General features: G+C 38.7%; 2 protein-coding genes across 6 annotated transcripts; both read right to left on the bottom strand.

Annotated features, from left to right (window-relative positions):
• Positions 1-192: 192 nt before the first annotated feature.
• On the bottom strand, positions 193-26815 carry LOC135111844 (uncharacterized). 5 transcript variants are annotated; one of them, XM_064025576.1, is made up of 5 exons: positions 25830-25990; positions 22635-22798; positions 20883-21014; positions 4597-5084; positions 193-730 (listed from the first exon to the last, which is right to left on the bottom strand). In XM_064025576.1, exons 4-5 carry the CDS (start codon positions 5030-5032, stop codon positions 714-716), a joined length of 453 nt encoding a protein of 150 aa, XP_063881646.1. In that variant the 5' UTR covers positions 5033-5084; positions 20883-21014; positions 22635-22798; positions 25830-25990; the 3' UTR covers positions 193-713. The 5 variants fall into 5 exon arrangements, with proteins under 5 accessions (XP_063881646.1, XP_063881633.1, XP_063881639.1 ...); XM_064025563.1 differs by having other exon boundaries at positions 4601-5084; positions 25830-25971; XM_064025581.1 differs by having other exon boundaries at positions 663-2204; positions 4601-5084; positions 25830-25991.
• LOC135107081 (uncharacterized) lies at positions 23262-26639 on the bottom strand. Its single transcript, XM_064016715.1, has 5 exons — positions 26621-26639; positions 26120-26196; positions 24559-25455; positions 23850-24439; positions 23262-23703 (listed from the first exon to the last, which is right to left on the bottom strand). The coding sequence occupies exons 1-5, from the start codon at positions 26637-26639 to the stop codon at positions 23262-23264; spliced, it is 2025 nt and encodes a 674-aa protein (XP_063872785.1).

The raw sequence follows: 26815 nt of genomic DNA, 5'->3' as shown, positions 1-26815 counted from the left end.
GGTGGCTGAGGATTCTTTTGAAGAGGACAAAGCTTCTGCTTCATCTGAGCAGGTCAGAAGGTGGATGGCAGCAGTATTAGTAGCAGACTGGTGTTACCTTGATGCTACTGCTACATTGCATTATTTGCATAGTTTTTTTTTCAGTTGTCATGGACTTTGTGTAATATATATAAAAGTATATGAAGCTCAAGAAACTTGTTGATAAGGTTTATGTTCAGCATACAAATTGTAGGATACAAAGACAAGGATTGAAATATCATTGCCACAATTCCTGACAAAGCATTTTGTGCCACAGAATATTCAGCAATGTAATGTTTGTTTGGCAAACAAACCAGTTTCCCTGAATGATAGCTTTATTTCTGCAGGTTAATACAGTCTCTCTATGGGGGAGAGTTTGGAGACAAAAGCCAAGCATATATATATATATATGTGGTTTGTGAGCCAAGCACACTGATCATTACATTATCATGTGTAGTTTTAATATGTAATTTAGATCAAGGACAGTGCAGTGATAGAGGAAAAATTATTCACTAGATTTTTTCAGAGAAGTTTTATGACATAAAGGATTAATTGAACGATCAGTATATATATTGGCTCACTAGCTGCATCTCTTTAACACAGAAAGCTTTCACTAATTATCTTGGCCCAATTCATTAAGTGCATCGCTGTTGTGGGAGGGAAGATATGCAGTGTTTCCCTGCCATCTGTGGGAGTTACATTCCAGAGCCTCCTGCAAATAGTTAAAATCTGTGAATATGGGAAACCATCCTTATAAGGATCAGAACTACCTATATTTATAGTTTAAACCTTAAACTATGCATCTCACATTTACTAAGCAATTCACTTTAAGACAATAAAAAACAGTTATTATATGTATAGTACATGATATTTTAATTAAAAAATACAGTGCACTATAAAATAAAAGAGGAATAAGTTGATATGTACAATAAACCCTTGATATAATGAACTTCTATTTACCAAATTTCAGGTAAAACAACCTATTTAAGGCTGCTGTCTGCTGCCTCTCTCTCTCTCTCTCTCTCTCTCTCTCTCTCTCTCTCTCTCTCTATACACATATATAGCAAATTTTCATCTCAAGTGACCCACTCTCCCCCCATATGTGTTCGTTATATCTTGGGTTACTGTAATTTATAACTGAAAGAATAATTTGGGTGCTTTGGGCTGAAAGACTGAGCTGGTGGTGACACCTGGCAACTCTGAAAACTCCCCATTAGTTAGGTTAGGTTAGGGAAAACTCCACAAATATGCAAAACCATGAATATGTGAGGGAACGGTGATATATGCTATCTCTTATTTGTTGTAGATGTATTCCATTCTATTGGCACAGAACAATAGGAAAATGGCATCAAGGAAGTAGGGATGCCACCAAACTTTATGAGACTAGACATAACCTTGCACATAGAATTGCTGAACATAAAGGTATTTCTCCTTGAACTAATAATCAACCAGCTGTTCCATCATTTTCAGCAATAAGTTCCCATTCACATGAATATGATCATCCCTTTTTGTGACAAAGATTTCAGAATACTACACAAGACCGAGTCCAATATGGATACAAAATTATTAGAGGCAATATATATTACACACATAAATCCAGTACTGAATAATAACTTAACATCAAGTCAATCACATATTGTAAGATAATGTTTCGGAGGCCCGTTCCAATACCATTATCATAGTGTAGGAACCCAACTATTTCAGTCCCTCTCTCATTGCCATACAGGCAAGATGTGTGTGGATACTTATTGTTTTCTGTCAATCCAGTTTATAATCTTGGTGCTTGTAGTGTTTTGTTTTTTGTGTGTAGTGCCATATGATGTGAATTTTATACAACTTTTACATAGTATTTTATTGTTTTTTTTAGCTTGAAGGTGCCTGCAGAAATAGGCAAAACAGCAACTGACGAAAGAATAAAGTTGAAGGAAACTGGAGTTTCCCTGCAAAACAAGTTATCAAGAAGACCTATACAATGTGTGTGTGTATATATATATATATATATATATATATATATATATATATATATATATATATATATATATATCCTTATCATAATGCTCTTCATTGGCACTTGAAGCATGCATCACACTTTTGTATGATTGATCGTATAATTTTTTCTGAGTGGCCCAATCACCCACACTATCACATTCACTATCCAAGTCCTTCCTTCAGCCTTGACACACGCACTGTAATGATGGAACAGTATGTCACAACTAGATAAGTGTAATCAACTAGGTTAACACACACACACACATACAAGTATTTTTGAGGGCTTCAAGGAAGAGGATCTCAATGTAGCTCATATAAATACATGAATGTGGATAACTAAAGAAGAAAATGTGAAAATACAAGAGGCTTAACAGCGATGATAAAGGCATGGAAGGAAGAAACAGAAGTGGGTGGCGACAATGTAAAAAAAGATATCCAGTGATATAATAGAGATGGAAAAGGAAAAAGAAAACAAAGAACTGAGAAGAGGTGACAAAAATAGTGGACTTAAATAAGAAATACTGTGAAGAGATTAAGAAACTCAAGAAAGAGAATGAAGAATTAAAGAAAACTTTGCAAGAGAGGTTAGGATTGGAGGAGTGAGAGTTAGTTACAGAGGAAGTCAAAGGTTGGAAAGAGAGAGAACAGCAAAAGGTGGACATGGAGGACATAACAAGGCAACAGCAACAGAAACAACAAGGATATGGAAAAGCAAGTGATTAAAATAATAAAGGAAAAAAGTAATCTTGTGAGAGACACAGTACAGAGAAAGATGTGTATGGTGGTATTTGGGGTCAAGGAAAAGAACCTACCCATGAAAACAGCTAGAAAGAAAGAAGTGAAAAAAACTAAGGAAATTATAGCAGAAGTGGCAGAGGAAGGAGAGGGGAGAGTCGAACAAATTGAAGAGGTTTACAGGATCGGAAAGTATGACAAAAATAGAACAAAGCCAATGTAAAACAAGAATCATGTCACAAACAGCAGCAGAACATGTCTTGCAAAGAACAGGAAAATTGGCAAAAGCAAAAGGATTGAAGGAAATATGGATAAAAAGAGACATGAACAAAGAATAGAGAAGTAAACTAAAAGTCAAAAAGTGAATAGAGAACAGGAAAGTTGTGGACATGAAAGTGAGGAAATGGTGGCACAAAGATGCCACACAAGACCACCAAACAGAAGTTTAAAGATTATGTATACTAATGTAGATGGTTTGGTGTCCAGCCTACTGGAACTTGAAGACTATTTAAAGAACAATAAACCAGATGTGGTATGTTTAACAGGAACCAAACTAGAAGAGGAAATAAAGTTGGGATTTGCAAAGGAAGGATACAGTACATGGAAGAGGGACAGAAAAGGAAAGGGAAGAGAAGTGATGATATTGGTAAAAAAGGATATTGTTGTTGAGGAAGTGGATGGTGATGGAATGGTAGAAACAATGAGTGTTGTGATTAAGATCAAAAGATGTGAAAAAAGGAAAATCATTGTGAAATACATACCACCAAAAACTAATGCATGGTAGACTAATAAATTCAAAAGTATGCAACTAGAAACAAAAAAATAGTATGGAGGAAATGATAAGGAAAGGTAACAAAGTACTCTTAGTAGGTGACTTCAACACTAAAAGAATTAACTGGGAGGAGATGGAAGTAACAGAAAATGTTGGGTCATGGAGTGAAGAACTTATGCAAACCATGACGGTGAATACAACGAGACAGTGGGTGAATGAGCCTATAAGATGTAGAAGAGAAGAAGAACCATCACAGCTGGATTTAGTGTTTATGAAAACCCCAGAAAGTAGACCAAGTATACATTGTCTGAGTTCAATGGGAAGAAGTCATTATGTGACAATAGAGATAGTACTACAGGAGGAAACAGCGTTGCACAGGAAAGAACAATACAGAAATTGGAGACAGAACTATGCTAAGGCAAACTTTGCAGAGCTTAGTAAGTTTTATTGAAAAATTAAATGGAAAGAGCAATTTGAAGGTAAAGTAGTGCAAGAAAAATATGAGATATTTTTGAGCAAGTATAGAGAGGGGATGCAACAGTTTGTAGGGTTATAAAATGAAAATTGGGAAACATGAACGGTATAATGGCAGGTGTGTAGAAGCAAATAAGAACATGGAAGAAAATGGCTATGGCCTGTTTTAAGACTATACAAGTGGAAATACCCTGGTCTGAGGCAATTTTCTCTCTCTCTCTCTCTCTCTCTCTCTCTCTCTCTCTCTCTCTCTCTCTCTCTCTCTCTCTCTCTCTCTCTCTCTCTCTCTCTTTCTCTTTCTCTCTCTCTCTCTCTCTCTCAAACAAAAAATAAAAAGGTGGAGAAACAAGGGGAAAGGGAGATGAATGAACAGAAGGTAGCCAAAATCAAATTTGTACATTTGTGTGTGTTTGCATTTGTTTCTTATTTGTATTTTCACAGATTGACCCAAATCTAAATTACCATTTTTAATGAGAGAGAGAGAGAGAGAGAGAGAGAGAGAGAGAGAGAGAGAGAGAGAGAGAGAGAGAGAGAGAGAGAGAGAGAGAGAGAGAGAGAGAGAGAGAGAGAGAGAGAGAGAGAGAGAGAGAGAAATCACAAATACTTACTAACCTGGAAAGTGGAGTCCTTGATGATAAATTGGCTGGGATCAGCAGGGTGAACTGTGGCAGAAGTTTGGTGCATGGCAAATATGGCTTCAGGATGAGTAAATGGAGAGGCAGGAGGGAGTGATGGTTGTGGGGGAGATGATGAGTGAGCAGAAGGTGAGAAGGATGAGGAGAAAAAAGGTGATGGTGCAGAGAATGATGAGGAATGGACTAATGGGGGAAGAGGAAATGTGAGATAATTTTGAGGACTGGAAGGCAGTAATAACAGGTGGTGTAGTGCTGAGGTGAGTATGGTCTGAGGCATGGCCAGGAGCTGCTGTATGACCAGATTTCTGAGTTTCCAGTGAAAGTGTCTGGCCAAGAGTTGGAGATCTGGCAGAGAAGCTGTGGCCAGAGGAAGGAGGCTTGGCTGCTGCACTAGACCCATAGACCACATCTTTGGAGTGGCTTTGGCCTTGAGGTGCAGCCAGGTAGCTGTAGCTCACCACCTGCCAGAGAAAAGCTTTTTTAACCTCACTGCCTGTCAGGGAAGAGCTTTTTTAATTTCCATTTTAATCTTACATGATTAAGGTCATATGATTAATAGTTATACCATCTTCTGTATATCTAGCCTGGAGGTTGAGATGTGATGGAATGATTCCAAATGTGAATGTATACCATATTAAATCCTTGTCTCTACTTTCCTCCAAATGAGATCCATGGGCCTTGTATAAAAAAGTTGGGAGTCCAATCTTTTAAAACTAGTAACTCTAATATTAGAGATTTGAGAGACAGAATAAAGCATAATTAAAGCTTTGATAAGCATTTATAAATCTGTACATTCTTTCAATTTTTTTTCACCATTTTTGAATGGCATATTGGAGTGATTTGAGTCAGAAATAACAATTTTGAACACTTTTGTTTCTATTTGTTGGTAATGTGTAATACCACTGATGAGAGACAAACTTTGTGCTTGGAAGGAAAGAACTGACACCCTTGCTCTATAAATTCTGCTTCACTGCATGCCACAAGTTTTATAATTTATATCAGAACTATTTCTAGACTAACCACTTCATAAGCATAATCATTTTGTCATCACAGTTTTCACTATGCTGCCTTATCACCATTGTGCTACAGTGATCTCAGATGCTTCTGATTTCATAATGAAAGTTAGGGCTCACTTTAAAACCAGTTGACAACTGATAGTCTAAATTCCAATCCAAGAAATGAATTTTGTATCATCAATGAATGAAAGTGCTTGATTGTTCTACAAGTTTGGTGAGGATTGAGGTTGCTGGTTAGTTCTGGGGAGTAGATTAGTAAAATTCTGAAGAAGTATTTTTTAACTGTCTTCACCCAGGAAAACATGCAGGAAATGCTGGATAGTGAGATTTTTAGAGCAGAAGAGAATGAGAAGCTGAAAGATATTACCATAATTAAGGAGATAGTGGAACAGGTGATAGATAGGCTAAGAAAGTTCAAGACACCAAGACCAGATGAAATATATCCCAGAGTAGTTGGGTTTAGGAATGGGGATAAAAACCCAGGGAGGAGTTAGGATTCTTTTAATCTCTAACGTTTCAGCTGAATAGCCATCCTCAGAGAGACTGATTTACATGAGTGAAAACACACTATTTATAACAACATACAAAATTTTCTCATTTGACATTCGTACAGAGTATTGCCATCCTGGCGTGTACCTCACCTAATTTTATTTTCCTAGTCAGGAAGTTGTTGCTGCAAATTCTGAACGCTCTTAAGTAAAAAACAATAATCACACCAGATTTGACTCTCATGCTGTGGGCTGAAAGGTAGTGAATGAAATCGTCCTTATTGGACGTTCATTCACTACCCACAGCATGAGAGTCAAATCTGGTGTGATTATTTATTTTTACTTAAGAGCGTTCAGAATTTGCAGCAACAACTTCCTAGAGCAAGAAATACGATATATCATATCAACTTTCAAAAAGCTGGGTTATCCCGAAGGGCTCCTTGTTAGGCTTAAGAATAAGGCAAAGAAAATAACAACTGAAAACAAAGAGAATAAAGATCCCTGTACAACCAGCGAAAGAGAGAGGTATACATGTGTACCAAATTCGGACAAGGCTTCCATAATTAATAAATATTTGTCTTGAACAGGATTAAAAATAGCAACATTAGCGGGAGAGAAAATTGGTGAGCTAACGAGGACTAAAGACACCGGACTTGTTAATAATAACAGCGTAGTGTACAGCATACCATGCAAAGGTTGTACAAAGCAGTACATAGGAGAAACAGGCAGGGGACTTAAAACAAGAATAGCAGAGCATAGGAAAGGTGTTTTAAAACACAACACATCAAACTCCCTTGTATTGCACATAGAAAAATGTAAACACTTACCAAAATGGGAAGAGGCTAAAGAAATTAAAGTTGGATTGAAGAAAAGAATGAGAAAAGCTATAGAGGCAGCCCTCATAACAACTAGGGAAGTCATTAATCACAGAGAAGGTTTTATCAGGTGGGTGGGTAATTCCGCCAGATTGGCCCTCAGGTCAGGTACAAGGAAAATCCCCAGTAAAGGCTCGTCACGTAGGCAGATAATGCCACCTGACTAGGAAAATAAAATTAGGTGAGGTACACGCCAGGATGGCAATACTCTGTACGAATGTCAAATGAGAAAATTTTGTATGTTGTTATAAATAGTGTGTTTTCACTCATGTAAATCAGTCTCTCTGAGGATGGCTATTCAGCCGAAACGTTAGAGATTAAAAGAATCCTAACTCCTCCCTGGGTTTTTATCCCCCTTCCTAAACCCAACTACTTGTCAACATGAACAGTTCATATCCCAGAGTACTTAAGGAATGCAAAGAAGTTATTAGTGAACTGTTAGTTTCTGCCTTTAGGAAATCACTTGAGATACCGGTAATGTGGAGGCAAGTGAATATAGTACCCAGCTTTAAGAAAGGAGATTTAAGCTTAACTTCTGTTGTAGAAAAAATAATGAAGTCAGTAATAGTAAAGAACATTAGGGAACATTTAGACAAACATAACTTGATAAATTGGTCACAGCATAGCTTCACAAAGGGGAAGTCTTACCTGACAAACTTGTCAAGATTTTACTGTAAAGTTTACATGGCAGGAGATAATGGTGATAGTTATGACATCCTATATCTGGACTTCAGTGAAGTGTTTGACAAGGTACCCCATCAGAGGCTCCTGAGAAAGGTTAGGGCACACGGAATAGATGGGAAGGTGTTAGGGTGGATAAGGTTGTGGCTAAGTGACAGGCGACAGAGTCGTAATAAACAGCTCTAAATCCGAGTGGGATTAAGTAATTAGTGGGGTGCCACAGGGATCAGTATAAGGGCCATTGATGTTTTTAATATACATCAGTGACTTGGATAGTGGAATTAGTTGTGACGTTAGTAAATTTGAGGATGACACGAAGATAGGTAGATTAATTAGATTAGAATTGGATGCCATCCCCTTGCAGGCAGATTTGGATAGGATGAACAAATGGACAGACAGATGGCAAATGCAGTTTAATATCAAGAAATGCAAAGTACTTAGCATAAGTAGAGGAAATCCACACAGAAGGTACACAATAAACAATGAATCTCTGGTAGGTTTAGGGTACAAAAAGATTTAGAATTTATAGTTAGCTCTAAATTCCATATAAGAAAGCAATGCATAGAGGCCAGAAACAGGGCAAATAGGATATTAGGATTTATTTTTAAGAGTGTTAAAAGTAGAAGTCTCGAAGTAATATTAAAGTTATATTTGGTGCTGGTCAAACCTCATCTATATTATGCTGTGCAGTTCTGGTCCCCCATATTACAGGAAGTATATAGGTCTTTTAGAATCAATACAAAGGAGAATGGCTAAAAGGATACAAGGAGTGAGGAGTATTCCTTACAAAGAGAGATTGAAGCTGTTAAATTTACATTAAGAGAGATGTAGGTTGAGAGGGGACCTGATAGAAGTCTTTAAATGCTATAAGGGTTACAACACAGGGGATATAAGCAAAATTCTTAGGATTAGTAACCAGGATAGATCAACAAATAACAGTTTTAAGCTTGAAAAATTTAGTTTAAAAAAGAGATAGGAAGGAATCAGTTCTCAAATAAAGTGGTAGATGAATGGAACGGACTCAGTAATCAGGTTGTTGGTGCTGGGTCATTAGGAAGCTTTAAGAGAAAATTAGAGATTTATGGATGGGGAGAGATAGGTGGAAATAGGTAAGTATATTCCATACAGGAACTGCCACATGTATGCCTGATGGTTTCTTGCAGCTTCCATTTTTTATGTTCTTATATTCTTATGAGTATGTATCTTGAACCTAGATTTAGGAAAAAATTGCTTGTCTTATTATCACAGGGATATTGATCATAGAAAAGAAACACTCATCTTTTGTACTTACATTTTTTTTTTTTTTTTTTTTTTTTGTGAATGTGAAAGAAAATGCCCTGACAGAATTATTTTTTCTTTTTAAGGAACATAATGAAAAAAGTTATATTTGCAACTGTCATGTTTGGAATGATTGGGTTAACTATAATTAGCCTTAGTTTGTGTTGGCTACACACACTGGATCATGTGTGTTGCTGCTGTGATTATTAATGAGTGTAATTTCCAGAAATGTGATTTCAGTACTCAACTAGCAAGTCAGTTAAACACACATGATTTATTCAAAGCAAAAGACTATTCAGTGTGTTTGAAGACTACTTGATATTGATAATAAAACCCATCTTAATGCTTACTTTCAGGTTTTTTTTTCTGATTTTATTTTCAGACAAGGATATGTTCACATTGTTGTTGTTGTTGAGGAGAAACTGTTGTCTTAGTGAGCTATGAAAGCCCTGACCCATTCATAGCTATGAATGTTCCATGGTTCTTAGTTGCGAATGATTTTGCTTTAAAAAATTACCAGCACTAAGATGTTCATAGCCCACTAAGATAAATCTTAGAAGCATCTGGGAATGTGGCTTCTGGCTCCTCAGGGGTATGTTGTTGTCCGTCATAATAATGAAAGGCTTATGTGTTGTGTAAAAGTAAAATTAAGATAGCAGCCTGTTATTTATGGATAGCAAGCAGGCTGGAGGGAGGGAGAGTGTGAAGTGTGTGGGTGTCGTGGCGGGGAAGTGTCTCAGTGTGACACGTGAATCACTGCATGAGCTGTCATTGGCTGACTCTTCTCGTGCTGCTGTGGCGAGGGAGTTATTCTCTCTGGCCCCAGCAACTGATAGCTATCACTCAAGCGTGACAAAAAGGTTCTGTGGATAATTTCACTTGGATGGATTTTGACCCTAATGTGGGGTCCATTCTGATGTCTGCACTCTCTCTCGTCACGTTAGGAAGGTTGGGGAAGACAATGCAATAAAATAGTAATTTTGACCACAAGGGCACATAGATCACTCTGGCTCTGGGAACCTCATATAATATCTGATGCAATATGATCATAGGATAGTGCAATTAATTTTTTTTTTTTTCCCCTTTCCCCCCCCTTTTTTCTTTTCTTTTTTTTTTTTTACGTAGGAGGGACACTGGCCAAGGGCAACAAAAATCCAATAAAAAAAAAGCCCACTGTGATGCTAGTTCCAGAAAAGGGTCCAAACCAGTAGTCAAAAATTAAAGGATAAGTGTCTTGAAACCTCCCTCTTGAAGGAATTCAAGTCATAAGAAGGTGGAAATACAGAAGCAGGTAGGGAGTTCCAGAATTTACCAGAGAAAGGGATGAATGATTGAGAATACCAGTTAACTCTTGCATTAGAGAGGTGGACAGAATAGGGGTAAGAGAATGAAGAAAGTCTTATGCAGCAAGGCTGCAGGAGGAGGAGAGGCATGCAGTTAGCAAGATCAGAAGAGCAGCTAGCTTGAAAACTGCAGTAGAAGATAGCTAGAGATGCAATATTGCAGCGATGAACAGAGGCTGAAGACAGTCAACTGGAAGAGAGGAGTTGATGAGACGAAAAGCTTTTGATTCCACCCTGTCTAGAAGAGCAGTAATAGTAGAACCTCCCAGACGTGTGAAGCATACTCCATACATGCACGGATAAGGCCCTTGTATAGAGTTAGCAGTGGGAGGGGTGAGAAAAACTGGCAGAGATGTCTCAGAACGCCTAACTTCATAGAAGCTGTTTTTAGCTAGAGATGAGATGTGAAGTTTCCAGTTCAGATTATAAGTAAAGGACAGACCGAGGATGTTCAGTGTAGAAGAGGGACAGTTGAGTGTCACTGAAGAAGAGGGGATAGTTGTCTGGAAGGTTGTGTCGAGTTGATGGATGGAGGAATTGAGTTTTGAGACAATAAACAATACCAAGTTTGCTCTGCCCCAATCAGAAATTTTAGAAAGATCAGAACTCAGGTGTTCTGTGGCTTCCCTGCGTTAAATGTTTACTTCTTGAAGGGTTGGACGTCTATGAAAAGATGTGGAAAAGTGCTGGATGGTATCATCAGTGTAGGAGTGGATAGGACAAGAAGTTTGGTTTAGAAGGTCATTGATGAATAATAAGAAGAGAGTGGGTGCCAGGACAGAATCCTGAGGAACACCACTGTTAATAGATTTAGGAAAAAAAAGTGACCATCTAACACAGCAGCAACAGAATGGTCAGAAAGGAAACTTGAGATGAAGTTACAGAGAGAAGAACACAAGCCATAGGAAGGTAGTTTGGAAATCAAAGCTTTGTGCCACACTCTATCAAAAGCTTTTGATATATCCAAGGCAACAGCAAAAGGTTCACCAAAATCTCTAAAAGAGATGACTGAGACTCAGTAAGGAAACCCAGAAGATCACCAGTAGAGCGGCCTTGACAGAACCCATACGGCAATCAGATAGAAGGTTGTGAAGTGACAGGTGTTTAAGAATCTTCCTCTTGAGGATAGATTAAAAAACTTTAGATAGGCAGGAAATTAAAGCAATAGGACGGTAGTTTGAGGGATTAGAATGGTCTTCCTTTTTAGGAACAGGCTGAATGTAGGCAAACTTCCAGCACGAAGGAAAGGTAGATGTTGACAGAGTTGAAAGAGTTTGACTAGGCAAGGTGCAAGCACGGAGGCACAGTTTTGGAGAACAATAGGAGGGATCCCATCAGGCAACCTGTCTTTATATACCTTTCAAATCAGTAATTAATTAGAAAGTTATTATAATATCTGTACCACTATTTCTTACCATAGATAGTATACATTTAGTTCAGATAACACTCCATTCTTGGCATCACACTTATTGAAACATCACACAACATCTCTATAATGGTCAGAAACAAATCCATGTAGCCATGCACGGTGTGCACTGTGTTGTGTATTTACCTAGGTGTAATTTACAGGGCCCGAGCTACACTCATGTGGTCCCATCTCCATACCTATACATATCTAATTTTTCCTTTAGTTTGTGTACACTTGTTGCCAAAACTATACATATCTTCTTTTAGTCCATTCCAAACTTCAGTGTGTCTTTGTGGAAAACTATTCTTTGTGTTGTTTAGACATCTTCTTTTCCTTGCTTATGTGAGTGTCCCATTCTACTGTCATGACTGCTTGTCTCTTTTAGTAATGGTTTTGTCATTACCAACTTCATTTTGTTTGCCAACTTGTAGATAGTTATCAAATCTCTTTCTCTCCTTTGTTCCAGTATTGGTAAATCTATTTTTTCTAATCTTTCTTCATAACTTAATTCCTCAAATTCTGCCACCATTTTTGTTGCTATTGTTTGTATTCTTCCTAACTTGTTTACATGCTTCTTACATAGAGACTACACTACTGCTGCATATTCCAATCTAGGTCTTATTATCATAGGGATTATTTTTCTCATCTTACTTTTGTTCATGAGGTAAGAAGCTGTACTATGTTTCATAGTAATCTGTAAATGTTCTCCATATTCTACCTATATGCTTCTCTGGTTGGAAGTTATCTGGCTTTACTACTCCTAGATCCTTTTCTTCCTGGATCCTTTTAATATATTCGTTTTCTACCTTGTATGTCCAATGTGGTCTTCTATTCACTTCTGCACATCTCCATCATATGACATTTGCTTACATCGAATTTAACTTCCCATTTTTTGCTCCATTCACAAATTTTATTGGTCATTTTGTAGATATTCACAGTCTTTGCAACTTTTTATTTCTTTCTGTAATTTAGCATTATCTGCAAATAGGCTGTTGTAGCTATCAATTTTTTCAAGAATATCATTTATATAAACAATGAACAATACCATATTGGTGGTAGTACTGACCCTTGTGGCACACCACTCTTTACTGTTTTCCAAACCAACTTTTCATCATTAGCTACTGTTCTCATTTCTCATCATTTGAAGTAATTTTCTATCCACTTTATACTTGTCCCATGTAGTCTCTTAATATTTTCAAGTTTCCACATAAGTCTTTCATGGGGGAACCTTGTCAAAAGCTTTTTATCAGATCTAGTTATATACTCGTACAGTCCACAAATGCTTCTCTTTCTTACATGATGTCATCACTCTTGAGCTGAAGCTTAATAGATTTGTTACACATGATTTTCTTTTCCTGGAGCCATATTGTTTGTCTGTTATTATTCCTTCTTTTATAAGAATTCTGCTGCCCATTGTGTGTGTGTGTGTATGTGTGTGTGGGGAGGGGGACAGAATTTGATGACACTGACATTACAGTTGTTACTCTTCCTTCATAATGTGCAATTAGTGATTGGGTGCCAATTATACCAGAGACACTCTTCAGTGAATTCTTTCACTCATAATACCCCATAATCAATGATCTAGTGCCTCTAAATATTACAGTAATAAAATTATTTTGTAATCACCTTTCAAAAAGCATTACCTACTCAGCTAGACTACCAGTATGCAGAAACTTCTGCTAGCCCCTAAGCAACGGGTGTTTTGTGCAGAAACCTCTTCTTGTAATGAGTTTTTAGAGAAAAATAACTCTTATTCCTAGTTATATCTCATTTAGTACAGATTCTAGAATAATGAAACTTACAGCATAAGAAGCACCTATCCTTCTCCATTCTAGTGGTACTTTTGTCTGACTCATTATTTTAGTTCAACAGGAAGTAAAGGTGTGTTCATTATGCTGGATATAGTACTGGCTACAGCTCACTTGCCCCACCTGCCCTCACTGCTTTCCCCACATATCAAAAGGAATGTTCTTCCACTGTGACTCCTTGTCTAACAGCACTTAATGGGAGTGGATGAGGTTAGCTTGCATTTGCACTTAGCCATTCATTAGGATGAGGGCAGATCACCTCCTTCCATGATACTTGCCTTGTATAGAATACCAGATGGCAAGTCACTAAAAGTGGTAGGGAGCAGCTTTGTAAATGTTGCTAAGTTATGTTAAAAATATCTCTCTCCCACTTTCATTTTGATTTAAGGATTGAAAATCATGAGGCACATACATTCATTACCCATCAGAGCCCTGAGATGCACACCACTGTGTTGCTTGTTGCTCAGGGGGTTAAAATTATTGATACCTGAGAGATGTTACTCTAAAAACTGGAAAAATAAATAACAGGCAGCTCTAAATAAATTATATACTGTCGACAAATAACAACAGTAGCTTATGTAAAAAGGAACATAAATGCTTAGTACACATTTTTAGACCTCAGCTACGATGTGAAAACATGAGCTAAAGCTAAACTAGATGTGATGTACTTTATGATTATGTCAGCTTTAAGCTTGTCAGATCTGGTTTCAATCCCTGGTCACATCCACTTCCCATGTTTATAAATTTATTTTTTTTTTCATAATTTTTAATTTTGTAATAGGAAATGTATTTCTTTGTTTAACTATGACATTGGCAACATGGTGGTGGGATGGTCTTAAAAGATTTCATATAGGGGAAAGAATAAAGCCTAGTAAGAACTTATGATGGCATTGTTTTGTTGAGTCAAACAGGAAATGAGTGTCCCACCCAAAAAAGGGAGAAAACATGAATGGAGCAGGGGCTTCCTAGTGAATACTCTGGTAAACCTTGCAAGACCAGAACCACACTTCCCAGACACACACTTTGGATTGTTTGGATACTTATTGTAGCACATTAAATTAATGAAACATCAGAAATTAACCTAGAAGGAAGAGCCATGTAATGCAGTGATAGGACACAAATATGAGCCAAAGCTAGATTAGCTGTGAGGTACCTCATGGTCCAGTTAGTTAAGGCTTGGTATTCTGGTATGTTCATTCCTGGTTCAGTCCCTGATCACATCTACCTCCCTTTTTTTTTTTTTCTTCCCCTTCATGTAGGAGTGGCACAGGCCAAGGGAAACAAAAATTCCAGCAAAAAAAAAAAAAAAAAAAAAAAAAAAACAGCCACTGAGGTGCCAGTCCCCAAACAGTCAAAAATGTTAGTCAAAAATACAAGTTAAGTGTCTTGAAACCTCACTCTTGAAAGAGTTGAAGTCATAGGAAGGTGGAAATACAGAGGCAGGCAGGGAGTTCCAAGGTTTACTAGAGAAAGGGATGAATGATTGAGAATACTGGTTAACTTGCATTAGGGAAATGGACAGAAGAGGAATGAGAGAAAAAAGCAAGTCTTATGCAGCAAAACCAAGGGAGGAGGGGAGGCATGCACTTCATAAGATAAGAAGAGCAGTTGGCATGAAAATAGCAGTAGAAGATAGCAAGAGATGCAACATTGCAGCAATGAGAATGAGGCTGAAGACGGTCAGTTAGAGGAAAGGAGTTGATGAGATGGAAAACTTTTGATTACACCCTATCTAAAAGATAGCATACTACATACATGGACGGATAAGGAGGGGTGGGGGTGAGAAAAACTGGTGAAGAAGACTGATGCCTAACTTCACAGAAACTGTTTTAGCTAGAGATGAGATGTGAAGTTTCCAGTTTAGATTATGATTAAAGGACAGAGGACAGACTGAGGATGTTCAGTGTAGAGAAGGGGGACGGTTGAGTGTCACTGAAGAAGAGGGGATAGTTGTCTGGAAGGTTGTGTCGAGTTGATAGACGGAGGAATTGAATTCTTGGGACACTGAACAATATTAAGTTCACTCTCCCCCAGTCAGAAATTTTGGAGAGATCAGAAGTCAGGAATTCTGTGGCTTCCTTGTGTGAACTGTTTACTTCCTGAAGGATTGGACATCTACAAAAAGACGCGGAAAAGTGCAGGGTGGTATCATCAGCATAGGAATGGATAGGACAAAAGTTTGGTTTAGAAGGTCATTGATGAATAATAGGAAGAGAGCGGGTGACAGGACAAAACCCTGAGGAACACCATTGTCAATAGATTTAGGAGAAGAACAGTGACCATCTACCACAGTACCAATAGAATGGTCAGAAAAGAAACTCGAGATCAAGTTACCAAGAGAAGGATAGAGGCTGTAGGAGGGTAATTTGGAAATCAAAGCTTTGTGCCACTCTATCAAAAGCTTTTGATATGTCTAAGGCATCAGCAAAAGATTCACCAAAATCTCTAAAAGAGGATAATCAAGACTCAGTAAGGAAAGCCGGATCACCAGTAGAGTGGCATTGACGGAACCCATACTGTTGATCAGATAGAAGGTTGTGAAGTGATAGATGTTTAAGAATCTTCCTGTTGATGCATTAAAAACTTCAGATAAGCAGGAGATTACAGCAACAGGATGGTTATTTGAGGGATTAGAACGGTCACCCTTTTTAGGAATAGGCTGAATGTAGGCAAGATTCCAGCAAGAAGAAAAGATAGATGTTGATAGACAAAGATGAAAGAGTTTGACTAGGCAAGGTGCAAGCACAGAGGAGCAGTTTTGGAGAACAATAGGAGGGACCCCATCAGGTCCATAAGCCTTCCGAGGGTTTAGGCCAGCAAGGGCATGGAAAACATCATTGTGAAGAATTTTAATAGGTAGCATGGAGGATGGAGGAGAGGGAGGAACAAGCCCTGAATTGTCCAAGGTAGAGTTTTTAGCAAAGGTTTGAGCAAAGAGTTCAGCTTTAGAGATAGATATGATAACAGTGGTACCATCTGGTTGAAATAAAGGAGGGAAAGAAGAAGCAAAGTTATTGGAGATGTTTTTGGCTAGGTGCCAGAGATCACGAGGGGAGGTAGATCTTGAAAGATTTTGACACTCTATTAATGAAGGAGTTTTGGCTAGTCGGAGAACAGACTTGGCATGGTTCCGGGCAGAAATATAAAGTGCAAGAGATTCTAGTAATGGAAGGCTCAGGTACCTTTTGTGAGCTACCTCTCTATCATGAATAGCAGGAGAACAGGCTGTGTTAAACCAAGGTTTGGAAAGTTTAGGTATGGGCAGAAATATAAAGTGCAAGAGATTCTGGTAATGGAAGGCTCAAGTACCTTTTGTGAGCTACCTCTCTATCATGAATAGCAGGAGAACAGGCTGTGTTAAACCAAGGTTTGGAAGGTTTAGGTCGAGAAAAAGAGTGAGGAATGTAGGGTCCGATGCCAGACACTATCACCTCCGTTATGCGCTCGGCACACAGTCTCTGGCACAGAAGCAGTAGTCATTCCAAGGAAATTCAGCAAAATACCTCCTCAGTTCCCCCCAACTAGCAGAGGCAAAACACCAGAGGCACCTCTCCTTAGGAGATCCTGAGGATGGATTGGAGCAATAGGACAAGATACAGATATGAGATTGTGATTGGAGGAGCCCAATGGAGAAGATAGGGTAACAGCATAAGCAGAAGGATTAGAGGTTAGGAAAAGGTCAAGAATGTTGGGTGTATCTCCAAAACGGTCAAGGATATGAGCAGGGTGTTGCACCAATTGGAGGATAGCAAAGTTGAAGGCTAGTTCACCATGATGGTCAGTGAAGGGAGAGGAAACCCAAAGCTGGTGGTGAACATTGAAGTCTCCAAGAATGGAGGTCTCTGCAAAAGGGAAGTGAGTCAGAATGTGCTCCACTTTGGAGGTTAAGTAGTCAAAGAATTTCTTATAGTCTGAGGAGTTAGGTGAGAGGTATACAGCACAGATAAATTTAGTTTGAGAGTGACTCTGTAATAGTAGCCAGATGGTGAAAAACTCGGAATATTCAAGAGTGTGGGCACAACAGCAGGTTAAGTCATTGCGCACATAAACGCAACATTCAGCTTTGGATTGAAAATGAGAATAAAGAAAGTAGGAGGGAACAGAAAAGGGGCTATTGTAAGTTGCCTCAGACACCTATGTTTCAGTGAGGAAAAGAAGATGAGGTTTAGTAGAGGAGAGATTGTGTTCTAGAAATTGAAAACTAGATTTAAGACTGTGAATGTTGCAGAAATTAATGAAGAAAAAGTTGAGGGGGGGCCTCAAGAGACTTAGGGTTGATACCAGAAGACACTAGCCTTGATGAGCATCACCAACAGGACACATCAAGAAAATTTTAAGTTGGTTTTTACCTAATTATTTTTTATTATTTTATTCATAATACTGTACATGCATATCATAAATAAAGATGAGGTTTACTAGAGGAGAGGTGATGTTGTACAGATAGAAAATTATATCTAAGACAGCAAATGTTACACAATTTAATGAAGAAAAGTTATAATATACCAGTAAAATGCCTTGGAAGGCGATTAACGAGCAAAGATGTCAGTAATGCATCAGTGGAAGGGGTATTTCAAGAAGAGAGAGAGAGAGAGAGAGAGAGAGAGAGAGAGAGAGAGAGAGAGAGAGAGAGAGAGAGAGAGAGAGAGAGAGAGAGAGAGAGAGAGAGAGAGAGAGGCAACTTCAGGCACCCCACACATCATGCACTTGCCTAATATTCAAATCACTCTAGCTCAAAACTCTACAAGAGCCCAGTGGTTGTGCTATATACCACTTGATAGGAAATTTCATTTTGTGTTCAGTGGTATCTATCCGCTCTCATTGAGACAAAAGAAAATTGGTGAAAATTGCAGAAAACTGATGGTCACTTTACAAAAAGTTTTGTATTGTATTTTGCATATGCACAGTAGTGTTGCAAATTTCACATGATTTTTCATCATAACTTGTATTACTCTTATTACCAACAAAACTTTGAGCTTGATCAGTTAATTACTTAAAAAGTTGTAATTTTGACTTTGTGCATGTACAGTGCTACTTCAAAGTTGACGTAAGGAATTTTATTAAAATTATAACATGACACCTCTTAAGTTTCATTAAAACTGGTTGAGTAGTTTTTGAGAAATCCCATTTCTGACACCCTTCTACTTTTAGTAAGTTAACTTCACCCAATAGAAGAGATGAAAGCTATATCATAAAAAATTGATAGAGGTGTGCTATTTGATGATGCTAATTTTGTTACGATCAGCCACGTAGTTCTGGAGATATTAGCGATTGAATAGGGTTATGGTCAGACCGAGCCAGGCCCCTCAAAACGAAACAACAACCTCCATAGTAAACTTTGTTTCGCTCATAATTAATTTCTCACTCTTTCATAAAAGAGAACATAGTTATCCATTCAATCATGAGTTCCCCTTCAATACAGGGAGTGTAATATATATACCTCCCATATTTATAATATATGAATTTCTCACTCTTTCATAAAAGAGAACATAGTTATCCATTCAATCATGAAGAGTTCCCCTTCAGTACAGGGACTGTAATATATAGACCTCCCATATTTATAATATATGAATTTCTCACTCTTTCATAAAAGAGAACATAGTTATCCATTCAATCATGATGAGTTCCCCTTCAATACAAGGACTGTAATATACATACCTCCCATATTTATAATATATGAATTTCTCTCTTTCATAAAGGAGAACATAGAGTTCTTTGTTTAATCATGATTAGTTCCTTTTCATTACATGGACTGTACTAAATACATATTTTTTCTTAAGTTACTTTTTTAGAATACTTTTGGCTTAAGTTGAGAACTTGACCGCCCTGATTTGAGGAATGGTGAAGTGGAGCCACCAGGCACAATATCTACCAATTCACAAAACAGAGCAATGACTAAATTTTGACTTCTCTATTTCCTTAGTTTGGTGGCATCCCTACTTCCTTGATGCCATTTTCCTATCGTTCTATGCCAATAGAATGGAATACATCTACAACAAATAAGAGATAGCCTATAGCAGCGTTCCCTCACATATTCATGGTTTTGCATATTTGCAGAGTTTTCCCTAACCTAACCTAACTAATGGGGAGTTTTCAGAGTTGCCAGGTGTCACCACCAGCTCAGTCTTTCAGCCCAAAGAGCCCAAATTATTCTTTCAGTTATAAATTACAGTAACCCAAGATATAATGAACACATATGGGGGGAGAGTGGGTCACTTGAGATGAAAATTTGCTATATATGTGTATAGAGAGAGAGAGAGAGAGAGAGAGAGAGAGAGAGAGAGAGAGAGAGAGAGAGAGAGAGAGAGAGAGAGAGAGAGAGAGAGAGAGAGAGAGAGAGAGAGAGAGAGAGAGGCAGCAGACAGCAGCCTTAAATAGGTTGTTTTACCTGAAATTTGGTAAATAGAAGTTCATTATATCAAGGGTTTATTGTACATATCAACTTATTCCCGTTTTATTTTATAGTGCACTGTATTTTTTAATTAAAATATCATGTACTATACATATAATAACTGTTTTTTATTGTCTTAAAGTGAATTGCTTAGTAAATGTGAGATGCATAGTTTAAGGTTTAAACTATAAATATAGGTAGTTCTGATCCTTATAGGGATGGTTTCCCATATTCACAGATTTTAACTATTTGCAGGAGGCTCTGGAATGTAACTCCCACAGATGGCAGGGCAACACTGCATATCTTCCCTCCCACAACAGCGATGCACTTCTGTGTTAAAGAGATGCAGCTAGTAAGCCAATATATATACTGATCGTTCAATTAATCCTTTATGTCATAAAACTTCTCTGAAAAAATCTAGTGAACAATTTTTCCTCTATCACTGCACTGTCCTTGATCTAAATTACATATTAAAACTACACATGATAGTGTAATGATCAGTATGCTTGGCTCACAAACCACATATATATATATATATATATATATATATATATATATATATATATATATATATATATATATATATATATATATATATATATATATATATATATATGCTTGGCTTTTGTCTCCAAACTCTCCCCCATAGAGAGACTGTATTAACTTGCAGAAATAAAGCTATCATTCAGGGAAACTGGTTTGTTTGCCAAACAAACATTACATTGCTGAATATTCTGTGGCACCAAATGCTTTGTCAGGAATTGTGGCAATGATATTTCAATCCTTGTCTTTGCATCCTACAATTTGTATGCTGAACATAAACCTTATCAACAAGTTTCTTGAGCTTCATATACTTTTATATATATTACACAAAGTCCATGACAACTGAAAAAACTATGCAAATAATGAAATGTAGCAGTAGCATCAAGGTAACACCAGTCTGCTACTAATACTGCTGCCATCCACCTTCTGACCTGCTCAGATGAAGCAGAAGCGTTGTCCTCTTCAAAAGAATCCTCAGCCACCACACCAGACCGCTCATTGCTGTGGTAGTGTTGGGAGTAGAAGTTGGGGTAGTGGACAGGAGGAATGACACTGCCCTCACTCTGTGTTGAAAATATATGCTGCCATAAGATGGAGAAAATACTGAATCTGATACTGACAGAAATAAAGAACAAAATTGTTTACAAAAATTTTATCATAATTGTTTATAATATCAAGCAAATCTACAGAACATAGGACAACTCTACAACAAGCAGGCTCCAGGCTCCAGGCTGACAAGCTTGAATAGTCTACACATCATATAAACTTTTGACTGAATAAAGATTCAGATGGATCCATGCTATTTTACAGGATTTAAGCTTTTAACAATGATACAAGTTCCCCATCAAAGGAACAACAAACTAAAGTCAAGTATGCGATCTCCTTCACTTTGTGTGCCTTCTTGTTGCAGTAAAATAATGTTCAGCTTCATTTATCCAATTTTCATGGTCTAAATGAAACCTTTCTTATCAAAGATGATATAAGTTGTGGGATTTAGTTCACAATCAAATCAACATTTCTCTATTTTACCTACATCTGACATCTGTATTCATATGAATTTTTCTACAGCTACCCACCCAGCAAGAGAAGAGTGCTGTGGAGATCTCCATCACCCACAATAAGTCCCTGAAATGCCTAAATAAACTTGGGATTCATGTCAAATAAAAACAAAACTCACTGGGACATAGTACACATTTGTAAGAGTCCAAGGCAAGACTATCCCACCATCTGTGTACCATGGAATGCTCCCAACAACTGGAGTTACCCACAACTGAGCTGCACTTGGTGCCAATAACCACTCATTCTCAGATACCCAACTCCTAAGCAAATCAATGCTGCATCTGATTACCACTAGGACAATACTTAGTAAAAATTAACAAAGGTGGGGAGTTCCTCAGTCTATTACCATTACTGGGTAGGATACAGATGGAGAAATAGTACAAAAGACAGTTCAGTATTTGGTACAGTAGAGAACACTAACCCTCACCTATAGAAAGAGATCAGCCATCAATACTTTCAAAGGAATAACTTCATCACTGTAAAATGGTTCTTTTTCAGGTCCCTTCAATAAACCTTGCATGTCACTAGGTCATGGACCATGCTTCTATGAAAAGGCACAGATCAATGCCTCTTATGAAAGAGCACAGAGTTGATCAGGAATGAAAAAAGAAAAACTTAACTGACTTTGGAATCAAATATCTAAACTACATCTCTGTAAAAAAGATAGGGAGACTGAAAGAAATTTAATTGGAAAACATTCTATACAACATGGACAACCAAGGTCATGTGACCTTCTTAACATAACTCCTCCTATCAAATCACAATCTAAAAGCTTAAACACCTGATACCTTGAGCCTCCTACACACATTATGAACAGATGGTTCCCAGCCTTTTTTTTAGGAGATTAGTACAATGCCATGTTAACCTTCACATTATCATCCAAACATCAATTTAAAAAGCTAAATACTTATCAAGTGAATTTACACATGCTTCAACACTCAAATACAGAATCCTGCACACAAACTTGACATGCCTTTGACAACTTTTTTATTGTCATATAAGAGAAATAATAAATCACCACCTCATTTCCTTTCCTCTTATGTTGCTTAGTGTTTTGAGGACATGCTGCCATACATACATAGTAAAACACAAGTACAAAAATTAACAAAGTACACGAGACTTACCGTAGGTCAGTTGAAGTGTGCTTCTAATTTTTCGAGGCAAATCACCTCTGCTGGTGCGGAGATTTCACATGAGAGAGAGTGCGTCACGCGCTGCCGGCAGACTTTAAAGCAAGGACTCGACATCCACATGATGAACCAATTAGGAAATTAAGTAACCTGTAGAGCTTAAGGTAGGGAGGGAGAGGAGGGCATGTGAAATCTCCGCACCAGCAGAGGTGATTTGCCTCGAAAAATTAGAAGCACACTTCAACTGACCTACGGTAAGTCTCGTGTACTTTGTTAATTTTACTTCGGCAAAATCACCTATCTGCTGGGCAGACATTTCCCATGAGGCTTTGAAGCCATGTGGATGACGAGGGAGGATGCAATAGTAGAGAGGAAAAAGGAAATGCCCCACAAGAAACAGTACTATAACTATTATTCCATGGAAGGATCTTGTACATGAGACAATCATACAATTGGTGTATAAAATAAGGTACATTGCATCCAACTTAATCCAATCTACAAACAATGTTGAAATATGGTAACAGTTCACATCATAAGGTAAACCTAAGGTACTAGATACTAAATACTTAAAATATCCGTGTACTGCAACACTGGAGTGCAGCAACAAACCCAAATCATATCTTATTCTAGCACTGCATCCTGAAAGAGGTCAGAAGCAGCCACAATGTTCTTATTATAATATTTTGCAAAGGTAGATTCCCTAGACCAGCCCGCCTTAGCCATAATGCATGCGACAGGGACAGCCGCCACTCCAGCTTTTGAAGCTGCTGCTGGCCGCACACTACCAGCGGAAAACTTTGAGATGTCTATGCCGGACATGCGGAGAATGGTCCTGACCCAACGGGCAATAGTGTCTTTGGAAACTGATTTGTGGGGTTTTATGAAGCTAATGAGGAGCCTGGCATCAGTGTGCATCTCATCCTGTCTAAGCTCTTTAGTCACATCAATGTACCTCAGGAGAGTGCTACAGACACATAATCGTGGATCCTTAGGGTAACGATGGAATGTGACCCTGTTGATGTTAAAATTTGGTCTGGATTGTTTAAGAGTGCCCCCAACTGTACTGAAATGGAGTGTTCATTAATGAGCATGTCTCTGATTAACAGTAGTTGTAAAGTTTGAATTCTGGCAGCTTGAGTTAAGTCCATCATCATAACCGATTTTAGCGTTAATTCTTTAAGGGTTAATGCATGTAAGGGGAACATGGACCTTAGTTGCTCTAAGACAGGTTGGACGTCCCAAGTGTCAGTGTACCTGGGCTGAGGAGTTCTAAGATTGAAAACCCCTCTCATGAATCGGATGACCAAAGGGTGATTTCCTGCCCTGCATCCGTCCACCACAATGCCGAGAGAAGACAGGGCACCCCTCGCAGTGTTCACACACTCATAACCCACACCCCTGTCAAAGGTTTCCGTCAAAAAATTTACAATGTGACCTACAGTTGGAGAAGTGGGATCGACATTCCGTCTACCACAAAACAACGACCACCTCTGGACATGTGGGCGGTATTGCCTCTCAGTACCTGGTTTCCAGGAGGCAAGTATGATGTCCGCAGCCGCCGGCGAAACTCCTCGTTTCTGCAAGTTTTCCCTGACAGAAGGCATGCCATGAGCCTCGTGTGGGACATGATGGGGTGTGGATCTGTTGTGGACGGGTGTGTTAGAACATTCCTCCTGTTCGTTATCAAACGTGGGAAGTCTATTAGCAACTGGAGCAGCATGCCCATCCAAAACTGGGACGGCCACAGAGGAACCACCATCCAGCCTCGTGCTTGCTCTGCACGTAACTTCTGAAGGCACCTAGCAATTAATAAGAATGGGGGGAAAATGTAAGACAAATCAAAGTTTGACCAGTCCAAGGAAAAAGCATCAAAATATTTAGCCTCCGGATCTGGCAACCACGAACAGAATGTATTAACCTGTTTGTTAAGCCTTGAGGCAAATAAATCAATGGACGGTGTCCCAAAAACATTACACAAGGTAGTAAAAATGTGTGAGTCGAGTTTCCACTCATGTCTGTCATTAATCTTGCGAGAGGCTACATCAGCCAAGGTGTTGTCCTTCCCCGGTATGTGCGAGCATGTAACCCATGAGTCATGTTCCAGACACCAATCCCAAATCTGGGTAGCAACATCATTACAGGACTTGGACTTTGTGCCTCCCATTTCATTGACATAGTTTATGGCAGTGGTATTATCACAAAAAACTCTAACATGTCTACCTTCCAGCTCATGTTCAAATGCTTGCAAAGAGAATAGAATGGCTTTCATCTCCAGGATGTTAATGTGAAGCTCCTTTTCATCCAGGGACCAAGTACCACTTGTAATCTGACACCCCAAATGACCCCCCCAACCAAGGCTGGAGGCATCAGTAAATAAATCGATGTCAGTACCTGGCCTAAAAATGTGTCTGTGGTGTCTGTCCACATTGTCTAACCACCAGGAAAGGTCTAGTTTCATGTCTGCAGTAATATTCAAAGGCCTGTCAAAATTACCATACTCCTGTTTCAAAGCGGCAATTTTTCCCCCCTCCAACTTCCTGTAGTGAAGTTTACCTAACTCCACTGCTGGGATCGCAGCCACCATGAGGCCAATCACCCTGGCCACCTCTCGAATGGGGGCAACATCTTTACACAAAAATTCTGCACATCCTTGGCGAATGTTGATTAGTCTACGCTCAGGTAAAGAGGCAGTCATGAACTTGGTGTTAATAACATTGCCTAGGTATTCAATACATTGTGTGGGGGTGAGAACAGACTTCTCCATATTGATACAAAAGCCTAACCTCTGCAACAGAGAAATGGTGGCCTGAATCGCCTGAAGACATCCTGAGTAAGAGTTACTGCAAATTAATGTGTCATCTATAAAGCTGGTGATAGTGTATCCTTCCTGCCTTAAAGTAGCAAATACTGGCTTCATCAGTTTGGTGAAAAGCCGAGGTCCCTCAGAAATGCCATTAGGGAGGCAGGTGAATTAATAGATAACACCTTGCCATGTAAAACATAAAAATCATTGTTGCTCAAGGGGATCGAGAGGCAGAGGACGCTTCACCAGACTCCGACAAGGCTGCCGCACTGCGATAAGGAGAACAAAGCCGTAAGCTTCCCATACAGTTCCATCGTCAGTGGAGACCGATAAACCAATAATACAACTCGCCCCAAAAACGGGTAACGAAGTTGAAGGCACTGTACCTGCGTAACAAGTATCGTGGCCTTATCTGAAAGAAAACAGCAAAAACTTGGGAGACCGTATGACCCAGAATGACCGTGTCTGCCCGACGCGGCGATCAGCAAACAACTGCCGGCAGCGCGTGACGCACTCTCTCTCATGGGAAATGTCTGCCCAGCAGATAGGTGATTTTGCCGAAGTAAAATTAAGAGTGAAACATTGTGAAAACAAGGAATAAATATGTTTCATGTGACAGCATAGGAAGTGAAGCACAAGAAGTACAAGTGGCTAGGTGTACAGGCCACACACCTACCTGGCTTGGTCTCAGGTTCAACACCCGGGCTTGGAGGGCACGGCGGCCATGCCTGCTGCTAATGACCTGGCCTGTATCTGGTTCATTCGGGCTTCATCCTCAGCCATCAAAAGCTTGTTGTTGATAATTCTGTGCCATCACCAGGAAATGGAACAGAAGGAAAGGGGAGGTGAAGAGAAAAAAGACTGGGTAAGGATATAAGAACTTCTGAAAATATGCAATAAAGGGAGAATGGAAAAAGGAAGATGAAAATGAAATTTAGGAGATTACAAGGAGGTTGGTGGGTTCCCCTTGTTACTAATACTGTACATACTGTATATGGATGAATAAAGCTACAAAATATCTTTTATCTTGCCTCCTTAAAAAAAAGTCAATACTGACCTTCATTAGCATCCTTAAAAATTTCATCAGATACAAAACAAAACTGCTGTTATAGTGACTTAAACACTCCATATCATCTGTCAGCCCCTGCAGGCTCCACACTGAATAAAAGGGTCACACCTGTCAGTACAGCAGTCATGTGAACCTTTATGACTTGTCTCACAGTACTTGCACACAACCAAAATATATAAATGACCACATATTTTACACTTCCCTCAGCTTGTTAAGTGTGGTTCAACAGCCCCCACAACAAATGATCTGTCTCATTGTAGCAACAGCATGTCTTTATCAACTGCACACACACACACACACACA

Source organism: Scylla paramamosain, chromosome 2, assembly GCF_035594125.1.
Source record: "Scylla paramamosain isolate STU-SP2022 chromosome 2, ASM3559412v1, whole genome shotgun sequence".
NCBI lineage: Eukaryota > Metazoa > Arthropoda > Malacostraca > Decapoda > Portunidae > Scylla > Scylla paramamosain.
This window is presented reverse-complemented; position numbering and strand designations above follow the sequence as displayed.

Coding starts and splice junctions, on each gene's coding strand:
- LOC135111844 (XM_064025569.1), bottom strand. CDS start 5,032: ATGTGGTCTATGGGTCTAGTGCAGCAGCCAAGCCTCCTTCCTCTGGCC. Junction 731..4,600: donor TCAAGGACTCCACTTTCCAG/GTTAGTAAGTAT, acceptor AACTATTTGCAG/GAGGCTCTGGAATGTAACTC.
- LOC135107081 (XM_064016715.1), bottom strand. Junction 25,456..26,119: donor TGAACCTGAGACCAAGCCAG/GTAGGTGTGTGG, acceptor GGATGTCTTCAG/GCGATTCAGGCCACCATTTC. Junction 24,440..24,558: donor CCTCAAGGCTTAACAAACAG/GTTAATACATTC, acceptor ATTAATTGCTAG/GTGCCTTCAGAAGTTACGTG.